Below are 18,549 nucleotides of genomic sequence, written 5' to 3' on the forward strand. Positions count from 1 at the left end.
CGGCACTGCCCTCACCCCCGGCAGCCCCCTCCAGGGCTGCCTGCCCCCGGCGCTGCCCAGCTTTGGCCCCCAGCCCCGCTGGAGCGCGGCAGCCTGCCGGGCGCTGCCCCCCGGGCACTGCCCCCCGGGTGCATCGCCCCCCGGCCCCCCGGGGACCCCCCGCCTGCCGGCAGAGCCATGAAGCTGCAGGCGGTGATGGAGAACCTGCAGCGGCAGCAGCGCGCGCGGCTGCAGCAGGCGCTGGAAGCGCGGCAGCAGGAGCAGCAGCAGCCGCCGCAGCCGCCACCACGCTGCACGTCCCCTCCAGCACAGCCCTCGCAGCCCCCGGGGCAGCCCCCTGCCAGCAGCCGGGGCCGTGGGCAGGACGCGGCGTCCTCGGAGGAGGGAGCGGAGCCCGAGAGCGCGCACATGCAGCGGGCACAGATGGCCGCCCTGGCTGCCATGCGGGCGGCCGCCGCCGGCCTCAGCCACTCGCCCAGCCCGGGGCTGTCGGATGAGAGCCAGGCCTCTGAGGAGGAGGAAGAGGAGGAGCGCGGAGAGGAGGAGGAAGATGGTGGCGGGTACCAGCAGGAGATGGGCTCCGAGGAGGAGGAGGATCTGTGAGTGTGCTCGGGCAGCTCTCGGGGGTTTGGGGAAGGGGCAGGGAAGTGGCACGACACTGGTGGGGCAGGGCAGGCTGTGGGGATCCCGTGGCTTGGGTTAGAGCTGTTGGGATATTTCAGAGCAGTGGTTTGGCTCTGTGGTGGTGATTCCTCGTGCTGGGTTGGCACAACATCCCATCCCTGCCCAGCAGCCACGTGGGGCTGGGACAGAGGACCCCAGGCTGGTGTTAAATTATGCAGCACCCTTGGCTGCCTCCAGCGCGCATCCTCTCAGGGCAGGGCCAGGCCAGGAGCCATCTGGCAGAGGAGAGGTCCATGATGGAGCTGCTCCCGGGATGCTGGGGGCTGGCTGTGCCCCAGAGATGCCCCAACCAATGGGCTGTACTGGGACTCCACTGTGTGCTGGGTGGGTGGTCCCAACCCCGCAGCTGGGGCAGGCAGGAGAGAGGGATGAGCATTAGGAACCAGCGTGGGACCAAACCTCTCCTCTCCTCCCGGCTCCAGGAAGGGCAAATGGGATGAAGATGACTTTGAAGAAGACCTGGGTGAGGAGGAAGAGGAAGAAGAAGAGGAGGAGGAAGAGGAAGACTACGAGGAAGAAGAAGACATGGGAGAGGAAGGGCTCAGCTCGGCCGAGGCGGTGCGGGCGGGTGCGGGATCCCTGCTGCTCCGCAAGCCCCCAGCGCCCCAGCACTACCGGGGGGAGCCCCCACGGCTGCCAGGGGGGCAGGAGCGGCTGCCCCCCAGCCTGGGCCACGCTCAGCCCCCACCACCAGCCCCTGACCACGGCGACTGGACCTACGAGGAGCAGTTCAAGCAGGTACGTGCCCGCCGAGCCGCGCGCGTCCCTGCCTGCCGTCCCTCTCCCTGCTCCTGCTCACCCCCGTGTCCTCAGAGCGTGGGGAGGTGCCTCTGGCAGCGCCGCCTCCGGCAGTGTTCTCCTCAGATCCAGCTGCTGTTGTCATTAGGAATGCGTGGGATTTCTCCGGGGTTCTAGTGCTGGGCTCAGTCTCACCCCTTCCCTGGTTGGGTGACTCTGAGTGGATTCTGTGTCCAGATTGTTCTGGTGCCGGCAGACAGTGCAGTTGGGTTTGCTGCAGGGATCTGGGAGGATTCTTGCTGGAAGTTATGAAAAAATCACCCCAGATTTATAAATCTGATGGATCTCTTGGTTTTCCACTCTCCCCAAGCCATTTTTCACGGGCACCTGTCTGTCTCCCATCACCATCACTATAGAGCTGATGCCTGGCAGGGCAACTCTGGCCCCATGGATGCTTGGTGGGGGGCAGAGCTGCACCCCTGCTGCTGCCAAAATGCCATGAAAAAGTGAAACCAGGGAGAAAGCACCTGGCTGCCCCCTTCCTTGCCTTCCCCAGGCAACGAGGCCAGCACATTTCCCCCTCTCCCAGCACCAGAGCTGGCTGCAGTCCACTCTCACTGATAGAAGAAAACTGCTGCAGCCAGGGCTCCCCGGGGGCTGCCCGGCACCTTTGATGTGTGTTTAAATACATCAGAGTTTGGGGGAAGGGGCAGGACCAGCAGCAGCAGATGGGACCCAGATGGAGCAGCCAGGCCATGGTGGCCTTTCAGGAGGGATGCGACCACCTCTGCCCCTTCACTTTCAGGAGGCTGTCACATCCCTTCCAAAAGAGAGGAAGGGGCTGCCGGGATCTGCTGGCACATGTGGATGTGGACAGGCTCAGAACAGGGTTGGCAGAGGGGAGTAGGGAGCATGTGGCCATCCTCCTGGTGCTGCCTGGCTGTAGGGCTGGAGGGATTCCCCTGTCCAGCTGTAGGGATGGAGAGATTCTCCTGTCCAGCTGTAGGGATGCAAAGATGCTGCTGTCCAGCTGTAGGGCTGGAGGGATTCCCCTGTCCAGCTGTAGGGATGCCAGGATTCCCCTATCCAGCTGTAGGGATGCAAAGATGCTGCTGTCCAGCTGTGGGGATGGAGGGATTCCCCTGTCCAGCTGTAGGGATGGAGAGATTCCCCTGTCCAGCTGTGGGGATGGAGGGATTCCCCTGTCCAGCTGTGGGGATGCAGGGATTCCCCTGTCCAGCTGCAGGGATGCAGGGATGCTCCTGTCCAGCTGCAGGGATGCTCCTGTCCAGCTGTAGGGATGCAGAGATGCTCCTGTCCAGCTGTAGGGATGCAGGGATTCCCCTGTCCAGCTGTAGGGATGCAGGGATGCTCCTGCCCTGCGCATCCCTCGTGCCGCTGCACCCAGGCTACCTGCTCTTCTTGTGGTTTCTCTCTCTGGTGCTTCCTGCCGCCGGCGAGCGAGGGGCCGGGGCCGTGAACTCGTAGCTGTGAAAAGGCTTTTCAATACCACAACTCTGATCTTCGTGTTCGTCAGCGTGTCAGCGCCGTAGCCTCTGCTAGGTCCCCTATCACAGCCACAACACTTGGAAACACCAGCCCCATTCCCAGTGCTTTCCTTGCCCCCCAAACCGTGCCCCCTTTCCCTCCGTGTCCCTGCCTGGGGTCCCTGGGAAGAGCCCAGCTCGGTGGTGAACGGTGGAAGCAGCCGGAGGGGGTTGGAAATCCTCCGTGGGCGGAGGAGCGGAGGCGATGCCGGGCCTGGAGAGGCTTTCCCCAGCACGTCAGCCCCGTGCGACCGACCGAGCGCGCTTGGATCGCGGCCCCTGGAGCGGGGCCAGGGCGTTGCTGGCGCAGCCGGCGCTGGCCGGGAGCTCCTCCTGGCCGGGCTCCAGCGCGTGCCGTGCCGCCGGGCTCCAGCCCAGCAGCCCAGCTGGGAAGGAGCAGCAGGAATGTAAACAGCGAGGGCAGCACGGGGCAGGGGATGCCGAACCCCATCCATACCCCCTGGTGGAGGCGCCTTAAGGGGAACCCCAGCAGCAGGGTCCCCGTGTGGGGCAGGGGATGCCGAACCCCATCCATCCCCGCTGGTGGAGGCGCCTTAGGGAGAACCCCGGCAGCAGGGTCCCTGTGTCTCGGGTTGCTGTTTGATAATTGCTGCTCCAAGATGTGCAGGATGTCTCTGCTTTGGCCCGTGCAACTGAAGAATGAGTCTGGACTCTTCACTTTTCGGTCTTGAGGTTGTTTATTAATTCTTATCTATAAAATTTTCTTTCTGCCCAGCCGAGGTCTGCTCAGCAGGGCAGCCACAGGCACTCTGACCAGCCCTGAGATCTTTTTATACTTTTAATATTTTTTAATATATTTTAAATATATTTTAATATATTTTAATATATATTTATATATTTTTAAAATATTTTATATATTTTTAAAAATATATATTTATATTTTATACTTTTTATACTACAAACTACATATAACATATTTACACTTAATTCCCAATACCTATCACCTATGTTAGACAGTGCACTTCTACTTTAAACCAATCCCAAAGTGCCAACATCACTGCAGAAAATGCAGAACAAGAAGAAAGGCTGGACATGCCGAGATTCCTCCATCTTGTCCCCACAACCCCCCATACCAAAAACCCAAAAATCTACATTTTCACCCTGTGATCATTTTATTATTGTACTATTCAAACCTCTGTGACTTTCAGGTCCTCATACAAAGTTGGCAACTTGCTCCAGGGGTCACAATCAAATCCCCAGGTGCTCTGGGCTGCATGCTGGGGTCTCTGAGCCCCCCGGCTGGGTCCTGGACACCCGGAGGGATGCACTGAGTTCCAACACCCGTGTGGTTGAGCCAGCAGGGACATGGTGCTGTGCGTGGCTGTGCCAGTGTTCTGCCTTGCCTGCCCCTGGGCTCTTTTGGGGTTGCTTTTTATTTTTTGTCAAGGAGCTCCTCCGTACCGGCAGCACTCTCCCACCAACCTTTTAATTCCCTGGCTGTCCAGCTCTCCCTGCAGGAGACCCAGTTTGGATTCAGCTCTGGTTGTGCTGGTGCCGCCGGCATCCTCGGCCCGTGGCTCTCTGTGCTTGAGAACACCGGGAAGTGCCACCATCCAAGCCCCCTGTGCCTCTCCACACCCAAACCCCGGCAGCCGGGGGCTGCCCCCATCCTCCACTGCCGGGCTTTATTGACCCATCTGGGACGGATTCCTGTGAACTGGTGCTCGGCTTGGAGCCGTGGGGGGCCGGAGGCAGGAGGATGGGGCCCAGCTGAAGGGAGGAGGAAGGGGAGGGCGTGAGGAAGAGTTATGGAGGTGAGGGAGGTTAGGGAGCCGGCGCGTGGCACCTCCCCGTCCCCAGGGACGGCTACTGCACAGGCCGAGGTCAGCTCAGCCTGACCCGGGCCAGGCCGCTGCAGAACAAAGGAGCCCCCAGCCACATGGGGAACTCGGGGGCACCGTGGCTCCTCAGGGTGGAAAAAGGGGCATTTTCTGGGTAGGAAGAGGCTCCCCGTAGGAAATGGCTAAAAATCCAGCAAGCTGCTGCCAGCAAAGGGAAAATACTGCTCGGAGTTCTGTACCCCAGCGCTGTGGGGGCTCTGCTGCTGCTGCCCCCCAAGATCCCTGCTCTGATCTTTCTGTTTCATTATTGCTATTATTGCTCTCTTCTAATACTGGGAGTGGGAGGAGTGGGAGCCTCTCTGGTGGAGTGGGAGCCCCTGGAGCTGGAGTTTCCAGCCTCTCTGCCTCTTTTGCAGTTTGCTGTGCTACTGGTGCTCCCTCAGGCACGGGGCACCCTCCATGCCAGGGCCCCGCCCCACCACACTGGGAACTCGGGGGCTGTGGTTGCCCAGGGCACCGTGGCTCCTCGGGGTGGGTGGGGAGGAAAGGGGGCATTTTCTGGGTAGGAAGAGGCTCCCCATGGGAAATGGCTAAAAATCCAGCAAGCTGTTGCCAGCAAAGCTGGGGGTAAAACTGCTCTGAGTTCTGTACCCCAGCGCTGTGGGGGCTCTGCTGCTGCTGCCCCTCAAGATCCCTGCTCTGATCCTTGTGTTTCATTATTGCTATTACTGCTCCCTGCTAATACCGGGAGTGGGAGGAGTGGGAGCCCCTGGAGCTGGAGTTTCCAGCCTCTCTGCCTCTTTTGGAGTTTGCTGTGCTGCTGGTGCTCCCTCAGGCACGGGGCACCCTGCATGCCAGTGCCCCGTCCCACATGGCAGGAGCTCGAGGAATCCACCTCCCTGTGTTCACCTCCTCCCTGTGTTCATCTCCTCCCTGTGTTCATCTCCTCCCTGTGTTCTTCTGGCTGCAGCAGCCACCACTCTCCCTCTGGGGCTCTCCATTTTGGCTGCTCCCTTTTGGGGTGTCCTGCAGTGGCCGCCTCTTTGTTAGGCTGTGTTAGGCTGATGTTTAACACCCCATTTCTGCTTCAGGAAGGATTTAAGTCAACACAGTGCCAGTGGGAGGCTTTGCCAGCCCCGGGGTGTGCTGGGGCTTTATTGGGGCAAGAGGTTTCTTGCGCTGGGGACATCTGAGCCGTGCCGGTGGCACACAGGCGCGAAAACCTCAGCCCTTATCTGGGGTGGTGCAGCGCACCCCGAGATACAGCGTTTCAAAGTGCACTGCTGGGGGAAAAATAAACCGAAAGCAACTCAGCGACCTCGGCAGGGCTGCGGGGGTGGCTGAAACCGGACCCCCCCCCCCCCCCCGCCTCCACCCAGACCAGCCCTGCGCACATGGCCGGTGGAACTGGGATTTTCCAGGAGGGTCTGGAGCAGCAGACAGTCCGTGCCTCCTCCTCTGAATCCCCAGGAGCTGGTTAAGGCGTGGGGGATCCCCTCTGAACCCCTTTCTCCCATGGATTATTCTCCTTTTCAAAGCCCAAAGCCAGCTGGGGGCGTGGGGCCTGAGCCAAGGGGCCCCGTGGCCTCTTAACGAGGGCGGGAGGGTCCATTTACTTTCTTTAAAATATTGATTAGAGCTTTATTGCATTAGCCAGCCGAGCGGATGAGCCGCCCCCAGGGAGGGCGAGGGGGCCCCTGCACAGGGAAGGGAAACCCGAGTGTCATCATCACACGGCCGGGGGGCCACTGCCCCCCACCCACCCAGAGGCAGTTTGGCTCCCAGATAAGGGGGGGAGTGCCCTGGGGCCCCCACTTGGGCGCTGCTGTGCCGGGGAGGTGATTGCAGTGCCTGGCCAGGCCAGCCGCAGATAACGCGGGCAAAGAGGGGATCTGAGCAGGACAGGAGTTTGGGGGCAGTGGGGGGAGTCACCAGTGGACCCCTCCTGTAGGATTGACAGGGGTAGCACGGTCTGGACAGACAGAGAGAGAGATCTCTGCAGCCAGGTCAGGAACTTGGGGTTTATTGCAAAGGGCCTGGGTGCAGGGCCCTGCTGGGAGCTGCCAGGCACAGCTGGAGCAGGACTGAGAGAAGAGAGGGGGAGAGAGGATGAGAGGGTGAGAGAGTAAAAGGGTAAGAGTAAAGGGGGTAAGAGAATAAAAGACAAGAAGCAAGAGACAAGAGGTAAAAGTGCAAAGTTCCCATTCCAATACAATAAATCTTCTGTGCTGAATATTCTAATTCTCACTAACCAATCTAGTACAAGATACAAATCCTATAGCATTTCCATACAGCCTGTAAGAATCACTACATTACTGTACTGTGTTACATTTTAAACCCTAAAAACTCCTCTTTGGACCCCTTCTGCCAAGCTGGTAGGGTCTGCTCTGACCCTTAGACCTGCCTGCAAGCAGAGGGTGTTGTTCCATCAAAAGGAGATCACCTTCAGCCGGCCACACCGTTGTTTTCCCGTTGTTCAGTAACTAAAAGATCTTGAAGCTTGCTTTCATTTCAATCTCGCTTATAGTTTCTATATTCTCAGAATCTTTTGCCAAGCAATCATATTTATAAGGCTTTCCTGATTCATCTTCCCCAACACCCTCCCAAGAAAAGGGCTGTGTGTGTCCCCCCCCTGCTCACCCCACCCTCAGCCCCTCTCACCCTGCAGCACTGCCCCAAGGGGTGCTCCCAGCCGGGGATCCGGCGCAGTAATTGGCTCATAGAGCTCAGGGAGCATTCCCGGGGCTGTAATCCCACCAGATCCCTGGCCAGAGGTCAGGGACTTCTCGGCGAGAGCGGCTTAGCCGCCGAGTGCCTCCCCCAGCCAGACGCCTGGGTGCTCACAGGTGCTGCTCCCGGCATCCCAGCACTCCTCAGGACATTTCTCCAGGATGATTAATGAGGTTGAGGGACAAGGGGACACATCCTTTCTGCTCGAGGTGCTCAGCCAGTGCCTTCACCCAGCTAGACCATACCCCCACCACCCCTTGTTCTGGGAGTTGGGCTGGTTCCCCAGTGCCTGTGTCCCCCCAAAGTCCCATCTCCCCCATGCCTTAACCCCCCCCAGAGCCTCATTTCCCCCACCCCTGGGGGAAATGTGCCCTCCCAGAGCCCCGTTCCCTCCACGCCCCAGCCCCCCGGGCTGACTCAAGGGCTGCGGAGGTGGCGGCCGCCTCCCCTCTCGGCACAGCTGAACTAACAGGGTTTATTTAAAAGAGAGAGGAAAAAAAAAAAAAGAAAAGAGCAGTGCAGGGAGCAGGGCCTTTGTCAGCAGAGCCCCCTGCCCCCACTGCAGCGTTGGGCAAGGGCAGGGTTGCTCCATCGCCCTATTTCTGGCCCAAACCGCAGGAGAAATGGCAGCTGGTCCCAGGGCCCAGCCGGACGTGCTGCAATCAGGGGCCAGGGCAGGGGGTGTTTGGGGCTGGGGGGCCCTGCTCAGAGCCCCTGGGGCAGCCAGACTGGGGGCTCAGGGTGCAGCTCCTGGCCCAGCTCCTGACCCGCTCCCTGACCCTTCCCATGGGTCACTTAATCTGCCTGTGCCTGGGTTCCTGCTCTGGGATAATCCACCCTGCACTGGGGCTGCTGCAGGACAGGGCTCACCTCTGAGGAGAGTCCCCTGCTCCCTGTGTGTCCCACAGGCTGGGCTGTGTCATTTCTGTGGCCACAGGCCTTTGGGAAAGGGCTTCCTTGTCCCCCCACAGCAGCTGGCTCAGTCTCACCCTGGTAAAGGTGGTAGTGGGAGCACCCAGGCAGGTACCAGCCCTAAACCCCTGCAGCAAAGGGCTTCACCTCCTGCCTCTGTTTCCCCTGTGGAGCCTCCAGCTTGGGCACCAGTGCCCGATTTTGGAGATTCCAGCGCCTGGGACATGCTGTCCCACACTGCCACCTGCTCAGGTGCCAGAGTGGGATGGGGTCTGTCACTGTGGTGCCATCACAGTGCCCACCACCACCCCCTCCTCTCAGTGTGAGGAAACCGTGAGGTTTCAGCGCTGCTAGAGCAGCTCAGCAGTGATGGTTCCCGGGGCTGACAGCCCACAGCTGGCTCCTGTCAACCCCATCTGTGGCTGCTGGACCCCTTCCAGCTCCTCCAGCGGCTCTGCCACGGGGTTCCCAAGCATTCTGTGCACCCTGGCCCTGCCCACGGGACCCCAGGGACCCCCACCGAGGTGCTGACGGAGGGCAGAGGTGCAGGACCTCGCATTTCAGGAACAGATTTGCAATTAGCCAAATCCCAGCGGGCGGTGGAAGCCCCGGTGACTCATCTGCCGGGGCTTACCGCGATCCCCTTCTAAGACGATCATTTACATATGGTGGAATTTAAACCCCCGTCTTGGCTTCCAGGCCTCGCTGCTGCTGCTGCTGCCACCTCACCCGGGTCAGGTCCTGAATGAGGGTCTTGGCCCTCCAACCCTCAGGAGCTTCATCTTGGGAGTCACACAGGAGGGACAGCCCGAGCTGGGGGCTCACCAGCTGCCCCAAGAGTTTGAGTTGGCTGCTCTGGCCACATTTCCCCAGCTCAGCACTGCATAGCTCATTCTCAGCTGCCCTCCCTGGGTCTGCCTGGTGGCAGGAGCCAGCCTGGTGTCTGTCCTTCCTTGGACGAGCTTTCTCAACAGCGCCTGACTCGGCTGGATTAATATTTGTACAAGGTCCGGTGTGATAGCAAGCATGTGTCAAGGGCATGCCCCAGCACGCACACAGCAAGGGCCAGGAGAGCTGCCGGGCTGGCTCCCATCCAGCCAGCCAAGGGAACAGCCCCAGCACCCCAGTTCTCCGTGACCCCTCACCAGGCTGTGCCACACGTCCTCACTCAGACACGGAACCAGTTTTGATTCCAGCCAGAGCCTGGCTCGCTGCCGCCCAACAGCAAAGCGCCACTGCAAACTCCGCGGCAGCAGGAATCGCTTCCTCCTCTGCGGGAAGGGAGCAAACAGCAGTGGCAGAGCTGTCCTGAGAGCCAGTGTCAGCCTGGGGGGATCAGGGACAGAGATGCTGGGAGCAAACAGCAACAGCACAGGCGTTCTGAGAGCTGCTATCAGCCCGGGGGTATCAGGGACAGGGATACTGGGATGCTGGGTGCAAACGGCAGTGGCAGAGTCAGTGTCAGCCTAGGAGGATCAGGGACACGGATCCTGGGATGCTGGGAGTGAATAGCAGTGGCAGAGCCGTCCCAGGAGCCAGTGTCAGCCTGGCCCACGGCAGGGACACGGATCCTGGGATGCTGGGAGCGAACAGCAGTGGCACAGGCGTTCTGAGAGCTGGTGTCAGCCTGGAGGGATCAGGGACAGGGATCCTGGGATGCTGGGAGCAAACAGCAGCGGCACAGTTGTCCCGGGAGCCGGTGTCAGAGCAGGGGGATCAGGCACACGGATGCCGGGAGCTGCCGGCTGGCTGGGCACAGCGGCACGGCCGTGCTGGGGAGGGCGGCCGACAGCGCCCGGACAATGGGGGGTCAGCGAGGTTAAACGGTGACTAATTCGCCCATTCAGCGTCCCCTCCGCCGCTCGGGGACACCCGCCGTGCCGTGACACCCGCTGCGCGGTGACACCACCCGTGTACCCCCAGGGTCACCCACACGGCTCCTTCCCCCCAGCCCGTGTGAGGAGGAGGTGGGCACCGGCTGGTCTCGGGGACCCCCAGACTGCCACGCTGATGAATCGGGATTGGGTTTGTCACCAATGGATGCTGTGCCCACCGCCGGGTCCAGCCCAAGGAGGAGGCACTGGTGCAGAGAGGCACCTGCGGTCGGGGCCGTGTCCCCTGAAGAGGGGACAATGCTGGGAACTGGTGTGAACAATGGTGCCGACGGGAAGCTCCCGGGCCCCCTGCCCAGCTGCCCCCGCGGAAACGGCCCCCCAGCCCAGCCCGGCCATGCTCCGGCGGCAGGAATCCCGCCGGGCCGGTCAGTGGAGTCACCGCGGGCCTGGCCATGTGGGCGAGGCTCCAGCCAGCACATCCCCCACCAGCAAAGGGTTGGGACATTTTTGGGGAAGGGGCACACACACCTCCCTGCTCCCAGCAGCCCCTTCCCACGGGGGGTTGTGCCCTAGGGGGCTCGCAGGGGATTAGGGATGGGGACAGCCAGGGGTGACCTGTACCTAAGCCGAGCGCTTTATCTGCATAGGAATCTGCTCCGGGGCTGGACTGCTCCCTTTGCCCTTCACCGGGAGGGATTTACCCCAGCAAACCCTGCACTCTGTGCCTGTGGAGAGGGGCTGCTGCCTCGGGTACCCCCAGCCCTGACTCAGCCATCACCTTACAGGAAATCACATCCCCAGCGCCTCTGAAATGCTCTCGTCAATCCTTGGCTCTGGTTTTTACAAACGACTTTCTTATTCTGAATAAGTGCCCTCTCCGACCCCACTGCGGGTCCCAGCGTGCCAGAGGCCGGGGGCTGTGTACGGGCTGGGAGTGGGACGGGAAACGCGCCATAAATATGTTTATTCTTCGTTAAAGAACTCGTTAGTGTGCGCCGGCTCTTCCCCCAGCCCAGCGTGGCCCCTCGCTGTCCGCGGGACAAAGGGATGCATCCCCGGGGGCTGCCAGAGGAAGGAAGGAAAGAAAGAAAAGGAGAGAAGTAACCCCTCGATCCTGTCACCGCTGGTGCTGCTACCTGCCGAGACAGGGCGAGCTCTCCCCGCCGCTGCCTGCGTTGTGTTTTTTCCTTAAATACAGGAATTTGGGGGAGTTTAGCCCCTGGAAGGTGGAGGCTGCCACCAGCCCCCATCCCTGCTGCAGTGGCCCTTGGGTCTTGTCCCCAGTCCCGGCTCACGTCACGGTGCGCACGTCTCAAACCGGTTTTGGAGAGAAGGAGGAAAACCGAGAGTGTTGCCACTTCCTGGCAATGGAAAAGAAACTTGAAAATTAATCCCCGAGGCCTGAAAACCCGGAACCGAGCATTGGGGGGGGGGAAGGGGAGGTGTTTTTATGTTTTTACCTCGGACATGGGATGCAGGGACACGGACTCCTCCATGACGCCTCATGGGGCAGACAAGGGACTCCTGCTGAAGGGGGGATTTGCCTGGCACCACCATGAGCCTTGTGAAATGGCTCTTCCCCTCCTGCTTGTAATTGCTTGTAATTGTCCCCCCTTGCCCCAGCTCGGGGGGGGGGGGGGGGGGCTTGGGGAGGGTTTGGACCCCCCTCCAGGCACGCCCCGAGCCCGTGCCGAGGGCTCTCCCGCATTCCTGGCATTGCCAAGGGGCCGCCTCCTGCCTGCCCTTTGAAAGCCAGCGGGGTTGGGATTTTCCTGTAATCTGGTTTGAAACATTAATCCGGTCATCCACACCAAACGCCGGGCCGGCATCCTGCCGGGGGGTGCTGGGGCCGGGGTCAGGGCCACCCGCCCACCGCCTGCCTAATTCCTCCTCCACTTAATTATGGATCTGCTGGCAACAGCCATCTGGCTCCGTGTCCTCAGCCGGCCGGGGGCCGAGGGGCTGTGCTGTGGCCAGGTGGGCTGGACACTGTGGCCAGAGCCACCCCGTGCTGCTGGCATTGAGCATTCGCTCTGGAATGGTCAGCACTGGGAGCACTGTGTGCATGGAGTCACATCCCCCAGCCCAGGGGACTCTCAGGGAGATGGGGAGCATCTCCTGCTCCCCCCAGCCAGGCTGGGATGGCTGTACCACAGTCATCCCCTGCCACCACACCCTGCCGTGGGGACCCCACGGTAAGAGGATATTCCTGGGGCAGCTGCGTTATGGATTAAGTCGTTTCCAGCTCCCTAATTACGAAACATAAATGTATTGACTCAGCGGCACCGGGCGGCCTTGCTCCTGCACGCCGGTACCTTTGCACCGAGCACCGAGACGCCACGTGCTCCTGCGAGGAGCTGGCCTTGAGCTGAGCACAAACCAGGGCACGGGCACGGGGCAGGGATCAGCACCAAGCAGGCACAAGACTCAGCACCTGCTGATTTCGGTGCAGCAGCGCCAGCAGCCGCCGGCCTGTGCCAAGCTCAGCTGCGCGCTGGGTTTCGCATGCTGCCAAAACCAGAACGTTTCTGTTCCCCAATTTGCATTCTGAGCCCCGCTGTCCCAGCTGTCCTGTGCTGCCGTTGGGGCTCTCGGGGCTGCTTTGCCGTTGGCTGCGGATGGCGTCAATGCAAGGAAATCCTGCGAGGGGCAGCTGGGAGTCACTCGTCTCTGTCTGTCCCCTTCCGTGTCCTCCTGTGCTGGGGGTCGAGGGGGAACAGGGGCAGCTTGGCAGATGCGCTCTGTCACACACACCACAGTGCTCACCAAGCACGTCCCAGCCATGGCTGGGCATGTCCTCGCCCCACAGCGCTGCCAGATGAGCACCTTGGGCAGGTGCCCGTCACTGGCGGTTGGTTGGCAGTGGCAGAAGTAAACCAGGGTTTGGGGGGTCCCAAGGGGAGCCTGTTTCTCTGCTTGGCACTGCAGTGGTCAGCGAACAGCTGCCAAGTAACCGTCAGCAGCAGCTTGTGCAACATCCTCTGCCCGGCAGCCGTGGCGGGTGCGCCGGCAGGGCAAGAGCAGGGATCCCTCTGCCCACCATCCTTGGGCACCCCCATGGCTTCATCACAGTTGGGCAGGGCTGAGAGTGGCTGCAATCAGCTGAGTTTGGCATGGGACCACCGGGGCTCGCACTCGGGGCAGCCGCCCGCCGCAGCCACTAATCCCCCTGTCCTGGCCGGCCACGCTCTCCTCAGCTGACGGTTAATTTTCTTTCATCCTCTTAAACACATCCATTCCCCTCGGGACTGAGTCCAGGAGGGGGGTGGATCATGACCCCGAGGGTCTTGGCAGTGGATGAACCAGAGAGTGTTCAGTGCTTCCCCAGGATGGCTCTGCACCCTGCAGGATCGGGCGCTGGGGAAGCCCTTTCTCTGTGTGTGGCTTTTGGAGCTGCTCGAGGAAACGGGGGAGGCTGGATTGGCACCAGCCCAACAACACTCAGCTGGCACAAGTAGCCCAGTGCAGCTCAGCCCCAAAAATCACAGCACTGCTGCTGTGCCATGGCTCACTGCCCCTACAGCACTCCCACACCAGACCCTTACTGGGGTGCTGGGGTTGGAGAGGGGCTTTGAGGGTCTCTGCCGGTGGTGCTGGTGGCTCCTGCCCTTGCCCTGGGGGTGTGCAAGGGTCTGGTCGAGCCTGCCGAGTTTCCCAGGGGAACTGGGGGGGGTTTATGGCCCTGCTTATCATGCGGCCCCATTGATCCCTTTGATCGGCGCCGGCGGGCAAGTCCGGCCCTGCAGGATCCGGATCCTCCCTGCAGGGCTGCAGGAGGAGGGGGCTCAAGGCAGGACCATGCCCACCCATCCACCTGCCCACGGTCCTGATGCCATGGAGGGAGCGGGCACACGGGTGACCCAGTGACCCACAGTGCGTGCCTGGCCTATTATGGGGGAGTATTTATTTATTTATAGGCCCCTCCCGGCCCCCCTGGCAGTTGTTCAGAGTCACGGAGAAAAGCGGAGCTGTGGCCACCACCCTGGTGGTGTCTGGGCAACGCCTGCCCCCACAGCCCTTTCTCCAGCGCCCTTCCCAGGTTTGGGAGGGGGGATTATCCACCGGCCTCCAGGCAGAAACAGCGCTGGGCTTGGGGAGAGGCCGCCTGGCGTGGCGTGGTTTGTGCCTGCGGCGTGCCGGGCGCTCCAACCGGCCGGTCCTGAGCCATAAAAGCCATAAATCAGGCAGGAATGTGCCGGGCTGCCGGGGTGGGGGGTCCCAGATGAAGATGCCCCAAGCAGAGCTGGTGATTGAGGTGGTTCCAGCGTGTCAGAGCCTGGCCCAGCTCTGCCTTCCCCCGGTGCAGGACATGTCCCTGCAGGGCGGTGGCACACAGGTTCATGGCGAGGCACACTGGCTCCTGGCCACGGCTCTCTGTGACACCCCAAGCGTGGAGGGACCACGCTGAAGAGTTGCTGTGCTGAGCAGGCAGTGGATGCTAAAAATAACTGGGGTCAGCGTTCCTGGGAGGAGCTGGGGCCGAGCACGGTGTTGGCAGCCTGGGAGCCACTCCAGCCGTGATCCCAGCACGGGCATCCCGGAGCTGAGCTACAACCAGGGCTGGCAGGGCATGGCACAGTGGGGCACAAGGTCAGCCCAAGCTGCAGGAACCCCCTGGGGCTCTGCAGGGACCTCCTGAAGCTCTGCAGGGACCCCTGAGCCATTTGGTGTCCTTTAAAGCTGCTGCAGAGGAAGCCAGGGGTCTCAGGTTGGGGGGGACACACAGGTTAAGGGGGTTTCTGAGCATCTCTCTCTTCTTATGCAGCTGTACGAGCTGGATGGTGACCCCAGGAGGAAGGAGTTCCTGGATGACCTCTTCAGCTTCATGCAGAAGCGTGGTGAGTACCCAGCTACACACCCACCCTGTGCCCCCTGCCCACTCTGTGCCCACCCTGCTCCCCCACACCCACCTTGCACCCCCCCACGTCCCCCCCAAGGCCAGGGGCTCATTTCCTTGCCCCTCATTAGTGCCCTGAGGTCACGGCTCCGGCTGAGCTGCTGGTTAATCTTTAACCCCCTCAGTACAGGGGGGGTCAAACCTGCTGGGCTGGATCCAGAGCCTGCGGCCCCCCCTTGTCCCCCTCCCTTCACAGCCAGACCTGCAGCTCCTGGCAGTGTGCCCCCTCTGCCCATTCCCTGGGTTATTGCAGCCCCTCTCTGTGCCCGGGGAGAGGCCGTGGCTGGGGGGCTGGGGGTGGGAAGGGCTGAAAGCCAAGCATGCTCCTGCTCGAGGGTCTGGTTCCTGCGTGGAAAACAGCTCTGGAAGTGCTGACACAGGGCTGGCTCTGGCCCTTTGTCAGACAGCACTGGGAAGGCACGTGTGCCTGTGCAGGGGGGCTGGGGCTGCTGGCTGGGTCCCCCTGGATCTGTCCTGTCCCCTGCGTCCCCCCACCATCATGGCCCACCTGCGTCCATCGGGGTCCCGCAGAACCCCCTCACCGCATGGCTGGGAGGGTGGGGACCCCAATAAGGGATGCCAGCCCCCTCCTCAAGCTGGAGGGACGAGCCCCCCGGCTGATAGGAGACCCTCAGAGCCGGATTGCGCCGCCCCCGTTATAAATAACTCGCGTTGCTGCCGGGTGCCGGCTCAGCCCGAGGAACCGGCTCAGCCACGGCGGGGCTGTGGCTGGAAACTGCGAGTTTCTGTTTCCTTTGTTCGGGGCTGATCTCAGCGGGAGGGCCCGGGGGGGGGTAAAGAAGGGGACAGTGGAAGGGGAGGGAGCAGCATGAGCCCCCCCCCCCCAGCCCCTCCACTGCCCCGCGGGGGTCTCAGCAGCAGCTGCGCCCCCACTTTGGGTAAGAAAGCAGCACCCCAGAGCCGCTCTCTCCTCCCGCCGCTCCCCAGGGACCCCCGTGAACCGGATCCCCATCATGGCCAAGCAGGTGCTGGACCTGTACATGCTGTACACGCTGGTGACCGAGAAGGGGGGTCTGGTGGAGGTCATCAACAAGAAGCTGTGGCGGGAGATCACCAAGGGGCTGAGCCTGCCCACCTCCATCACCAGCGCGGCCTTCACCCTGCGCACCCAGTGAGAGGGGGCTCGGAGGGGAGGGGGGCGAGTCCTTGGGGGTCCCTCTTGCTCAGCACAGCTCTGTGTGTGAGCAGTGGGGATGGAACAATGGGGGTGGCACACGGGGAGTCCTTGGGGGTCCCCCTGCCCTGTGCAGGGGATGGAGGCTCAGCACAGCCCTGTGTGTGTGAGCAGTGGGGATGGAACAATGGGGGTGGCACACGGGGAGTCCTTGGGGGTCCCCCTGCCCTGTGCAGGGGATGGAGGCTCAGCACAGCCCTGTGTGTGTGAGCAGTGGGGATGGAACAATGGGGGTGGCACACGGGGAGGGGTGCCCAGCCACTGCTTCACCCTCACCGTCCCTCCCATGTCCCATCTGGCCGCAGGTACATGAAGTACCTGTACCCCTACGAGTGTGAGAAGCGTGGGCTGAGCAACCCCAACGAGCTGCAGGCAGCCATCGACAGCAACCGGCGGGAGGGCCGGCGGCAGGGCTTCGGGGGCTCCCTCTTTGCCTACTCACCTGGTGGCACCCACGGCCTCCTCTCCTCGCCCAAGCTGCCAGTGCCGGCGCTGGGGCTGGCATCTGCCACCAATGGCGGGGCCATCACGCCTGGCCAGAAGATCAAGAAAGGTAATGATTGTTCTGGGGTCTGCCTGCTCCAGGGTTTGGCTGCTAGAGGGTCTGGTTGCAAGCTGAGCCCCCTGCTAAGCTCTGGAGATGTAATAATAACGGGGAGAGCTGGGGGAAGCGGGCAGGGGGTTGATGCTGCTCTCCCCTCCTTGGGCTCCAGGGCTCAGCCTGAGGGCCCTGATTCCAATCACCCATCTGTGACCTTTGGAGGGACAGCAGGGCACCAAACTGTTGACACTGTGGGGTGGTGGCACCACCTGTGCCCCCATCCCTGACACCCCCTCCCCCGGCAGAGGAGGACTCTCCCATCCCCATCTCCATGCCCAGCCGGCTCCCGGTGTCCCTGGCCGGGCACCCGGTGGTGGCGGCGCAGGCGGCCGCGGTGCAGGTGGCAGCAGCCGCCCAGGCCGCGGCGCTGGAGCAGCTGCGGGAGAAGCTGGAGTCGGGAGAGCCCCCGGAGAAGAAGCTGGCGCTGGTGACGGACGAGCAGCAGCGGCTGATGCAGCGGGCGCTGCAGCAGAACCTCCTGGCCATGACGGCCCAGCTGCCCATGAGCATCCGCATCAACAGCCAGGGCACACGCTCGCCAGGTCAGTGCCGGCCCCGGCCTCGCGTCCCCGCCCAGCTCCCGGCCCCGGCGGGCTCGGTAACGCGGCTCTCCCCGGCAGAGAACCGCCCGGACGCCGCTGCCGCCAGCAGCAACGGCACCAACAGCATCAGCATGTCCGTGGAGATCAACGGCATCGTCTACACAGGTGAGGGGCTGCCCTGCGCCACGCTCCTGCCGCCCTCCACCCCTCTCGCAGCATCTGTGCCTCAGCTTTGCTCTCTCCCCCAGGTGTGCTGTTCGCCCAGACGCCCGGCCCTTCCTCCTCCTCTTCCTCCTCCTCCTCCTCTGCCTACAGCAAAGGCAACGGCGGCAGCAGCCGGAGCAGCGGCGGCAGCGGGGTGGGGAGCGGCGGTGGGAGCGTGCCCCCCGCCCCGGCCGGCCTGGCCGTGCCCCCCAGCTCTACCTCCAACAGCGCTTCGCCTTAACGCCCCCAGCCTCGGGCACCGGCGCCCGCGGGGGGACGGGGCCGCACCGGGGCTCACCGGGGTCTTCTGGGGTCTCGCCGGGGTCTCACTCGAGGTCTTGCCCAAGGTCCTGCCAGAGTCTCACTGGGATATCACCAAGGGTCTCACCCGAGGTCTTGCCAGGGTCTCTCTGGGGTCTCAACAGGATTTCACCGGGATCTCACCAGGGTTTCATTGAGATCTCACCTGGGTCTCACTGGGGTTTCATTGAGATCTTGCCTGGGTCTCACTGGGATCTCACCAAGGGTCTCACCCAAGGTCCTGCCAGGGTCTCTCTGGGGTCTCGCTCGAGGTCTTGTCAAGGTCTCTCTGGAGTCTCACCAGGATTTCACCGGGATCTCACCAGGGTTTCATTGAGATCTCACCTGGGTCTCTCTGGGGTCTCACCAAGGGTCTCACCCAAGGTCTTGCCAGGGTCTCGTCAGGATCTGGCCTGAGGTCTTGCCAGGATCTCAACAGGATTTCACCAGGGTTTCATTGAGATCTCACCAGGGTCTCTCTGGGGCCTCAGTCGAGATCTTGCCAGGATCTCTCTGGGATCTTGCTCAAGGTCTTGCCAGGGTCTCTCTTGGGTCTCAGCAG

General features: G+C 62.1%; 1 protein-coding gene across 2 annotated transcripts; it reads left to right on the forward strand.

The window, feature by feature from the left end:
• Positions 1–177: 177 nt before the first annotated feature.
• Positions 178–17,928, forward strand: ARID3A (AT-rich interaction domain 3A). Of its 2 annotated transcripts, XM_066566433.1 has the most exons (8): positions 178–599; positions 1,107–1,422; positions 15,014–15,086; positions 16,094–16,277; positions 16,646–16,893; positions 17,187–17,483; positions 17,562–17,648; positions 17,732–17,928. In XM_066566433.1, exons 1-8 carry the CDS (start codon positions 178–180, stop codon positions 17,926–17,928), a joined length of 1,824 nt encoding a protein of 607 aa, XP_066422530.1. The 2 variants fall into 2 exon arrangements, with proteins under 2 accessions (XP_066422530.1, XP_066422528.1); XM_066566431.1 differs by having other exon boundaries at positions 17,187–17,648.
• Positions 17,929–18,549: the final 621 nt, after the last annotated feature.

This window comes from Molothrus aeneus, chromosome 27, assembly GCF_037042795.1.
Source record: "Molothrus aeneus isolate 106 chromosome 27, BPBGC_Maene_1.0, whole genome shotgun sequence".
In the NCBI taxonomy this organism is placed as follows: Eukaryota; Metazoa; Chordata; class Aves; order Passeriformes; family Icteridae; genus Molothrus; species Molothrus aeneus.

Coding starts and splice junctions, on each gene's coding strand:
- ARID3A (XM_066566431.1), top strand. CDS start 178: ATGAAGCTGCAGGCGGTGATGGAGAACCTGCAGCGGCAGCAGCGCGCG. Junction 1,423..15,013: donor ACGAGGAGCAGTTCAAGCAG/GTACGTGCCCGC, acceptor CTTCTTATGCAG/CTGTACGAGCTGGATGGTGA. Junction 17,649..17,731: donor CAACGGCATCGTCTACACAG/GTGAGGGGCTGC, acceptor TCTCTCCCCCAG/GTGTGCTGTTCGCCCAGACG.